General features: G+C 41.8%; 1 protein-coding gene across 3 annotated transcripts; it reads right to left on the bottom strand.

The window, feature by feature from the left end:
• Positions 1 to 1,824: 1,824 nt before the first annotated feature.
• Positions 1,825 to 8,330, bottom strand: GTF3C6 (general transcription factor IIIC subunit 6). 3 transcript variants are annotated; one of them, XM_064707891.1, is made up of 6 exons: positions 8,151 to 8,330; positions 7,200 to 7,280; positions 4,873 to 4,936; positions 4,276 to 4,320; positions 4,028 to 4,141; positions 1,825 to 2,462 (listed from the first exon to the last, which is right to left on the bottom strand). In XM_064707891.1, exons 1-6 carry the CDS (start codon positions 8,220 to 8,222, stop codon positions 2,170 to 2,172), a joined length of 669 nt encoding a protein of 222 aa, XP_064563961.1. In that variant the 5' UTR covers positions 8,223 to 8,330; the 3' UTR covers positions 1,825 to 2,169. The 3 variants fall into 3 exon arrangements, with proteins under 3 accessions (XP_064563961.1, XP_064563964.1, XP_064563962.1); XM_064707894.1 differs by lacking the exon at positions 8,151 to 8,330 and adding an exon at positions 7,673 to 8,025; XM_064707892.1 differs by having other exon boundaries at positions 2,031 to 2,462; positions 4,028 to 4,138.
• Between the last annotated feature and the right edge of the window lie 691 nt (positions 8,331 to 9,021).

The raw sequence follows: 9,021 nt of genomic DNA, 5'->3' as shown, positions 1-9,021 counted from the left end.
CGGCTGAGGGTGCCTGGGCTGTTCAGCCTGGAACGGAGGAGGCTGAGGGGAGACCTCATCGCAGTCCGCCACTTCCTCCTCAGAGGAAGAGGGGGACAGACACTGATTTCTGGTGACCAATGCCAGGACCTGAGGGAATGGCCTGAAGTTGTGTCAGGGGAGGGTTAGGTTGGATATCAGGAAAAGGTGCTTCACCCAGAGGTTGTATGGTTGCAAAAGTTAGGGTTAACAGTAATAGGAACAAAAGCTCTACCATTAGAAGTAACACTTAAAATATTAGAAGACCCCATCATTATTATGAATGTACTCATTGTGTGTGATATACATAAAACGTTTTCAAAAAATAATACTGATTACCAGATAAACTAGAACAAAGAAACAGCTTCAGTGTAGCACTGAAAGAAAAGGTTGAGAGGGCCGGAAACCAATGCTGCTGGAACTCTCCTTGTACACAGGGAAAAAAACTGACACACATAGTGCTAGACTAAGTAACCAGTTAGCAAAACATGGGAGAATTGCTGTGTTTGCACTCTGTCAGAGGACAAACTCCCGAAGCACCTCTCGTTCTCGGTGGCTGAAGCAGCCATAGCAAGAGCCCTCCCTGCAGGAGGCTCAGCTGCCACCGAGCGCACCACAAACCCTCCCTCCGGCACTCAAGAGCCTGTGTATTCCCAGGATCGTTATTCCAGTTATAATTGTCCTCCATCTATCAGCACCACACAAATCAAGCGTGAATGGTGATGTTTTTAAACTTCCATGGTTGCAGTTAAATCCAGAGGGATGGCTGTGCGGTCTCCCAGAAACCTCAAATGCAACACTACCATGTGAAAGATCCACACCCAGGCTGAAGGCACACAGAGTATGTTCCCTTTCCTTCCTCTCCCTGCCTCCCTTTCCCCTAGGATTCAAGTTGCTTCTACACAGAAAAAAAAAGGGAGTAATGGGATTGATGGTTTGAAACTGTTACTGTTTTAATGACTTCTCTTTACTGATGCTGCGCTGTGAACAACGCTGTGGGTGAGCTTCTGCTCTGCTCATTACTAATTAAGGTATTACATAATCATACTGGAATTAATCAGGTGTTCTCATTCTCACAGCACTGTTGCAGTGTTTTGAGGGAGGCAGAGAAAGGTAGGAAATAAGAAGGGTCAGGGAGAAAATGTCTTCTGTTTTAAAATTGTTGTGCTTTTGAAAACATTATCCCGAGTGCACCACACACTCAACTGTGATACACAACGGTGTGTGGCAGAACAAGTGATGTAGCAGTATCAACCCACAGACTAGCTAGGCAGCAGAATACAATCACATGGACTAGTCTGGGAACCACTGATACATGGGTACAGGATCTTAAGCATAAAACCCTTCAGGAAAATGCCAAAGAGGAAGATTAGAGACAAGAAGTTACTGTGAGGAAAAAGAAAAACGAGGTGACCACATTTCCTTTTGTATAACACACATTATATTATACAGAAAATGGGGGAAGCAGTGTGACAGATGCCTCTTTAAGACATGGATTTAATTTGCTGACAAGTTTGCAGAGGTTTTCAAGACTTGAGTGGAAAAGCCCTGACCAACTTGCCCTGAATTTCAGTGTTGATCCTATTTTACATCAGAAGCTAGATGAGAGACCCCCTAAAGTCTCTTCCCACATGGAAGATTTCTAAACTCCATCAAGGAGACAAAGGACACTAGAAAGAATCTGAACTAAGCAATTTGAGGAGCATTCAATAAGCCACACTTACTTGATTTGTTTTCTTTCAATAACTGCAGTACAAGAGCAGACAGAGTATGTGGCTGAATACAACACACAAGGTGAAGCTGTAGTTGAAAAATTCAGGTCTTTATTTTAAACAATGATGTTTCTTTCTTTTTACAAAATGTTTCAGACTGTACAATACATCAACATTTTTCTAAGCTAGGAGTTTCTTTTAATTATGTAACCACTTCCACTTGTCCAGTTTTGAGGTAGTGATACATACATTTCCAGTCAGTAATTTTAAAAAACAATTAAGCCCTTCCCACTATAATTCAAACACAAAAGCAATGCACAAGAACATAATGTCTGTTTTTCCACTATCCATTTTTCAGAGAAGGTGGAAACCATGTCATGGTCTATAAAGGTTGGCCCATTAATTCTGTGAAGAAGTCCTGAAAAGATCAGAGTTAGTATCATGGAGGTACATCCTCTAAGGCAGCATTTCCAGGAGATTGCTCTGCCCCAGAAGCAGAGCTGTCAGGCAAAGGAACAGGGGCATCCATTTCCAAGCTGGGCTGCTTTTCCAGGTCACAGTTCATGTTAGAATTGCCTTGGCCACTCACCTCTCCCTCTGACTCTTCTGTCAATTTATCTTGGGCCTGAGCTGACTCCTCAGAATCATCTTTTTCAGGCAGAAAACTGCAAATCATATTAAGCCTGCTGTAGGAAAAATCTCTGTCCTTGATCTGCAACCACTCTACTCCACCTGATGTAAAGAAGGAAAATTCTGCTAGTGACAAAAGGAGTTAACAGCAGTTTTTAACTGAAGTTTACTGTTATTAAGGCTGAGCCAGACCAAGACCAAAGTAAAAGAACCACTTAGAATAGAAAGATGTGCATATTCCTCTCCTATTACTTTTCACATACCCATTTACTACTTCTCATAGTCAGAAAATACAATGCAGGACTAAAAAGATCTTTCCTCTGATCCAGTGTGGCAGTTCCCATTGTAGTTAGGTGTCTGATGCCACTCTCAGGCTCTTAAAATATCTTAGACATTAATCAAAATGCAGAGAAAATATTTCACGAATGCAATGAAGACAATAGAATATTTGTTCACCTAAATATTAGATTTTCAGGCAATAGGTAATGACAACAGAGATAGGACACAAGTTCTTGTACTCTCTTTAACTCAAGTGTAACAATAAGTTGGAACAACAGGTTGAAACCAACCCCAAACAGAAATGGGATTCCACTCCCATTTTGATTTTTACTCAGTACATGTTGTCAGTTCTCAAGATGTTACAGTTACTTTGTATGCACAAGTTAAATTCCTTCACAGTACAGAAACAAAGTGGTTTTCAGTACTTATCAGCAGTACTGCTGCTCCAGAATAAAAAAGGCCTTTGTATTAAGCAAAATACTCTCTAGTCTCAATTTAATATTACTTAGACTAGCAAAATAATGCTTTCAGTTTAACATTACATAATTAATTCTACAGAGAGAAGTGTTACTTGGTGGTGATAGGAATGCTGATGTTTGGTTAGATTCTAATTGACATTTCATTTTATACCTCCTATGGCCAGTGTCCTGCTGACTGTTCATATTTAAGGTAAAATGGCTATATATTATTAGAATATGAAGCAGTAACACTGACTTGAGTGAAAAAAAGAAGCAAAAAGCAGTAGGTCAGTTCTAATGAATACTGCTATACATAGTAATACTATATAGTATATATAATACTATTTGACTACATAGTCAAATACACTCGGTATTTGACTTTGTAAAAGTTCTGACTTCTGTACAAAAAAATAAATAAAGAAAACATATGAACACAAGTTCTGCCTACAGAATGAAAACCAATATAAATAGATCTTCTAAGTACGTCTTTGCAAGTAATTTACATTCATTTCCATTTAACTGTAAATTCATTAAGTACAATTCAGTTCTTTTCAACAATTACAGAGATTCAGAATGTCCTTAGAAAAAATTATGGAAGTAGGGAAAAAAAAATTCAAGAAAGAACAACTAAACAGCACCTCTGATTTTGAAACTTCTAGATGACAGAAGAATGTACCATGGAGCATCAGTGTATGTTTTCCCTGCTCTTACACTTCTTTGTAGTCATCTCCTAGTAGCAATTTCTGGAGGCAGCACTGGTCAGAAATGTATTTAACTTTTTAATTTAAATATACACATATGGTGCCTAAAGAAGCAAGTTCCTTTAACTTCCTGCATGCTCTTGAATCAAACACTTAATGAAGGCTGACTCTCCTTGTGGATTAAGCATAATCCACTCATGTCCACATGCATAAGAGCAGAATCACTCACCAATATTCTCTTCTCCTTCCTTCTTTTCTGTCAGAAGGGTCCGTGTCATGTTCAACTTCTTCACTGTGTGGCACTTGTACTTCAGCTGTACTTTTTGGTTGCCTTCTGCATCTACTAAGAAGAGAGGAGAAAAAACAATACCCAAACCTCAATCATTATAGTGAATTCCACTGGCAACTGAAACAAGATAAATATTTTTAACCTCCTCAGCTACTGGAACAAACAGAACATCAAATCACAACAATTACCTTGCTCTGTGTTTTCTTCAAAAACCACACAGGTTCCCAAGGCATCTATGAAAAACAAAGTGAGAAAGTTTGAGAGACTAATTTGTATCAGCTGCAGGCAATGCATGCACTGGGCCAGCTGTGGGAATGTCCTGACTTCCAGCCCCTCACAGGGGCACAGCACTGTTCAGGAACTCAGAGCAGGCAGGAGTATCACAGTCATTGGGATCACTACAAGGGAGGGTCCCAGAGCATTTTCTCCCAGACCAGTGTTGTCACCATAGAGCAAATGAAAGAACTACAGATTGCACAATGTGCCAGTCCTGCTCACACAGGAGACAGCAGCACTTGAAGGCATTTTATATCCCACATTTTTGTCTGCAGTAATACTGGCTGGTGCACCCCAAAGTCAGCTTCCACACATAGCTTCCCTGGAAGTACCATGGATGCATGGCTAACTCAGCAGTGAGCTCAGAGTGCTGCTGCTCTACATGCTGTTATACAAGTGCCCACAACTACTGCATCTCACAGGACCAACTGCACAACACCACCTGATGTTAAGGAAGTTCCTAGGGTCACGTGAAAAGGGACAGAGTGGATTCACATCAGTTGTCCTACCTTCATATTCTCCTGCAAATACATATCTGTCCACTTGTAAAATGGGCCTCTCTGTCTCTATTCCCTATGTAAAGAAGGAAAAAATTGCATAATGTCAGGTCTGTATTAGCCCAGGTACATTTCTCACTGTAAGACTAGCAAAGACAGACATAGCAGAATTTAGATTATATCAATTCCTCATCACACATGTTTCTTTAAGTATATTAAATACAAAAAAAACCCAGATTATACTCTTCTAGTAATCATAATAAAACCTAGTACAGAACAGTATAGAATATGCTCTAGTATATTAAAACAAGTTCAGATCAAATGGCAGCCAATAGTCTTCTCAAGTTACTGTTACTTCCTCTAGGAAATTAATGTAACCTCCATTTCAAATTAACAAAAATTTAGGTGTTTGCATGAAGATTATGTTATTTTCTAAGCTTCAACTAATACAAGTTCTAGAAAGTGGAATAACTTTAAAATAACTTCTTCAGACAGGGTGAAGAAGTCCAGCATAAGGCATTACATCAGCACCAGAAGTGCCACTGCAGGTCACAGAAGCTTCTGTGATCACTGTGTGTCTCTGTTGGGAAGGGGCTGGAAATTGTTGCTATCTTATTGTTTTTTTTAACAAGGAGTGGAAGAGTAAGGAAGCACTTCTGTCAGTTCATTCCCTTCCTCTAGAGCACAGGTTTTCCAAATACACAAGCCAGCATCCCATTTTTCTTATATAATATACATCTACATACTGTATTTTGATAAAAATCAATGTCTGAACAGAAGACACTAATAAAAGCAAAATGTCTTTGAATAGTACCTTGGGAACATCAGAATTATTCAGGACATGAAGACAAGCACTTGCTAAAGGTTTTGAAGATAAGAAATTACATGATAAATTGCATAAAATACAGAATATCACACAGGCTAATGTGAATTTGTGCAATTTTCCTCTTATATATTTCTGTGTTTCAAAAGTACAAGATCAACAAGATTTAAGCTCTGGGATTCCCTTTCTTCTGCATAAATTGAGAACACAAATAACACTAAGCTACCACATAGAACATATATTTGTGGGTTTTTTCTTCTACAATAAATAAATACAATTAATAACACATCAGTACTAAAGAATAGCATTATAGGGATTTTACATTCAAAATTTTATTTCTTTGGCTGATTTGCATTCCTTTGTGGACTATGCAGACTTGGAGACCGTCTTCCCCTGATGCCACCAGCAACACAGAAAACTTGCTAAACACAGTAACACAGAGCAGACACTTTAATTAAAGTTTTAACAACAGCTGTCTCTTAGGAAAAGTCTCATGGAATGCCTACTCTGTGGAGTGAACTCAGGTAGATATGGATACAAGTAGGACACAACATGGATACTTTAACCTTTTACTAGTAACATTACCAGGGAATCACAAAGCACAACATCTGAAAGAATCCCACCCGCAGTACTGCAGCATCTGCAGCCATTCAGCCATCGGTATGAACGATACATGTAACACATTTCAAGAGATTAGATCAGATCAAGCAGGGAAACCTGCATATCCATCTAAAGATGAATATTTCAGGAATTTTGATTGTATTTCTACTTCTGAGACATTCAGAATTGATTTTACCACTCATCTGTTGTGATCAGTAGCACACTCAGATGTTCTCTTCCATCTTTTCAGCCTATAATAAAGGTCTACTTTGAGAAAGTACAAGTGCTGCTGATTTGCAAATACTATCTATACAACTCTCATAGTCTACATAAGTTTTGAAGGGCAAATAAAATCGGTCCTATACAGATAAAGTGATTAAAAACTCAAAAGGAACACTTCAGGGAAATCAGATTCCTACGATAACCCTACAGTGAAGAAAAAAACATCCAAAACTGTTCACGAAATGCTTAATGCCCAAGCCTTTACAAGCCTTGAACTTGCCAGGTCACGTCTGCAAAAAGCCCTATTGTAAATACAGTGCAAAACTTCAATATTTTGCTTTACCTGTCTGCCGTTTTCCAGTTATTCAAATAAGTGTGATTAACATTTATGGTTTTTTAACATTTGCAATACATAATTTAAAGAAAAATTAACTTAACATCTTGAAATCAGAGTAGATACTGGTCCAAGCTTATATATACTTCTGAAAAAGTTTCCTTATATTTATGCAATAATATATTCAAAGACTTTATGCTGTTTCTGAGAGCCCACAACATGCAGCCAAGCACAGCATACATAATTCTCTATCAAAGATTTGATCTAATGTTATTACATCAAAAAACTTAGAAGCAGCCTCACTCCCTTGTTCACATCCGTAATAACTTACCCCTTTCCTATTGTGCTGTAATCACTCACCAAAATCTTGCACTTGTTTTCACATTTTTCTAGGAAGTCTGAATCAATAATTCCTGATAGCTCAACCATGACCAGTTGCTCCTACAAGAAAAGTTGATCGTGTACAGCTATAACAGAACTCAGGGGGGGAAAAAAAAGGCCTCCCCAAAATCCATCTTTACCAATAAGAACAGCATACAAAGACACATCCTTTCAGGATAAACAGACCCCAAGAGACACCTGTTTCACAACCTGGCCTTTTCTTCCTAGCGAGCAATGGGGGAGCACTTTTTTCACCCCTGGAAAACGAGCATCAGTATGGCTCTGGGGAGATCCTACAGCACCTCCCAGTACCCAAAGAGGGCCTACAAGAGAGCTGGAGAGGGACTTGTTACAAGGGCCTGTGGTGACAGGACAAGGAGTAAGAGATTTAAATCAAGAGTGGGTTTAGATTAGATACTGAAAATTTCATTAATGAAAGTAATTTTCATTACTGAGGGAAGAGGTGTGGCACCGGAACAGATTGCCCAGAGAATTTGTGGATGACCCATCTTCGGAAGTGTCCATGGCCAGGCTGGAAGAGGCTTTAAGCAACCTGGTCTAGTGGAAGGAGTCGCTGCCCATGGCAGGGGTTTGGAGCCAGATAATTTTTAAAGGCCCTTGAAACCCAAACCCTTCTCTAATTCTGTGATTTCATGGCGATAGGAAGCAACAGAAACTGCAAATGCGCTCTCTGACCACGCCGTTTTCGGGGAAGCCCGAGAAAGAACAGCCAGAACCCCACAGCTCTGGGCACGGCACCGCTGTGGGGACTGAGAAACCCTCCGGCCCCAGGGAAACGCTCTCTGTCCGCGGCCGGCCCCTCTCCCTGCCGGCCCCTCCGGCCGGGCGGAGCGGGGCCGGGCCACGCCCCGCGGGGGGCCGGACCCTTCCCCACGGCCGGGGAGCGCCCCGCTGTCGGCATCCACCAACCTCCACCTCGTCCTCCTCCGCTCCGTCGCTCCTCCCGCCCTCGCTGCCCGCCGCCGCCGCCGCTGCCGCCATGTCGCCAGAGCCCGCCCCGCGCCCGCCTCAGCGCGCACCACGTGGGGCCCGCGCCGCCATCTTAGAGCGGAGCGGCGCCGCGGCTGGAGAGGGGCGGTGCCGCTCCTCCTTCGGCGCCGCTCCGCCCTCCAGGCCGCGCCTTCCTTAGCGCCGCTCCGCCCTCAGCGCCGTTCCTCCCTCAGCACCGCTCCGCCCTCAGCACCGCACCTCCCTCAGCACCGCGCCGCCCTCAGCGCCGCTCCGCCCTCAGCACCGCGCCTCCTTGAGGGCCGCGCCGCGCACCGAGCGAACCTGGCCTCGCCTCATCGCTGAAAAGCCAGAACACGAGCTGCTTTATGGCGCTACCAAACGCTCTGCGAGTTTTTCTTGAATCGCAGATGTGGTACTGGAAGATGGGAGTCCCTAAAGTGGCATCCTTCCCTCACGCTTTTATTAAAAAAAAAAACAAACGGGTAACAGACACATCTCATTAACACAAACAATGTCCTGCTTCTGATACAGACTTTTAGTTTAGAAAGCTTTTATTAAATAATAAAATATGCAGTTAGTTTTTGCCACTCGTGTCCTTTGCATGATGCTTTCTAGTTATTTTGGCAGGTTCAAATACTCCCCATCAAATACATCCTTCTGACCAGGGTTTCTGAGATAACATCTTAATTCATAAGGGCAGGATGTTGTTGTCCACAAAAGTTGGATTTGTTTCCCAGTGTGTAACAATAATTACAATATAAGCCAATAATTACACACGTGACAGAGACATTGATTGTTTTATTTCAGAGTTCTGCAAGCCTGGGTGCCC

Source organism: Zonotrichia leucophrys, chromosome 3, assembly GCF_028769735.1.
Source record: "Zonotrichia leucophrys gambelii isolate GWCS_2022_RI chromosome 3, RI_Zleu_2.0, whole genome shotgun sequence".
Classification (NCBI taxonomy): Eukaryota; Metazoa; Chordata; class Aves; order Passeriformes; family Passerellidae; genus Zonotrichia; species Zonotrichia leucophrys.
The sequence above is the reverse complement of the archived record's forward strand: the minus strand, read 5'-3'. Positions and strand labels throughout refer to the sequence as shown.

Coding starts and splice junctions, on each gene's coding strand:
- GTF3C6 (XM_064707891.1), bottom strand. CDS start 8,222: ATGGCGGCAGCGGCGGCGGCGGCGGGCAGCGAGGGCGGGAGGAGCGAC. Junction 7,281..8,150: donor CGGAGGAGGACGAGGTGGAG/GTTGGTGGATGC, acceptor CTTTTCTTGTAG/GAGCAACTGGTCATGGTTGA. Junction 4,142..4,275: donor TGAAGAAAACACAGAGCAAG/GTAATTGTTGTG, acceptor CTCTCTTCTTAG/TAGATGCAGAAGGCAACCAA.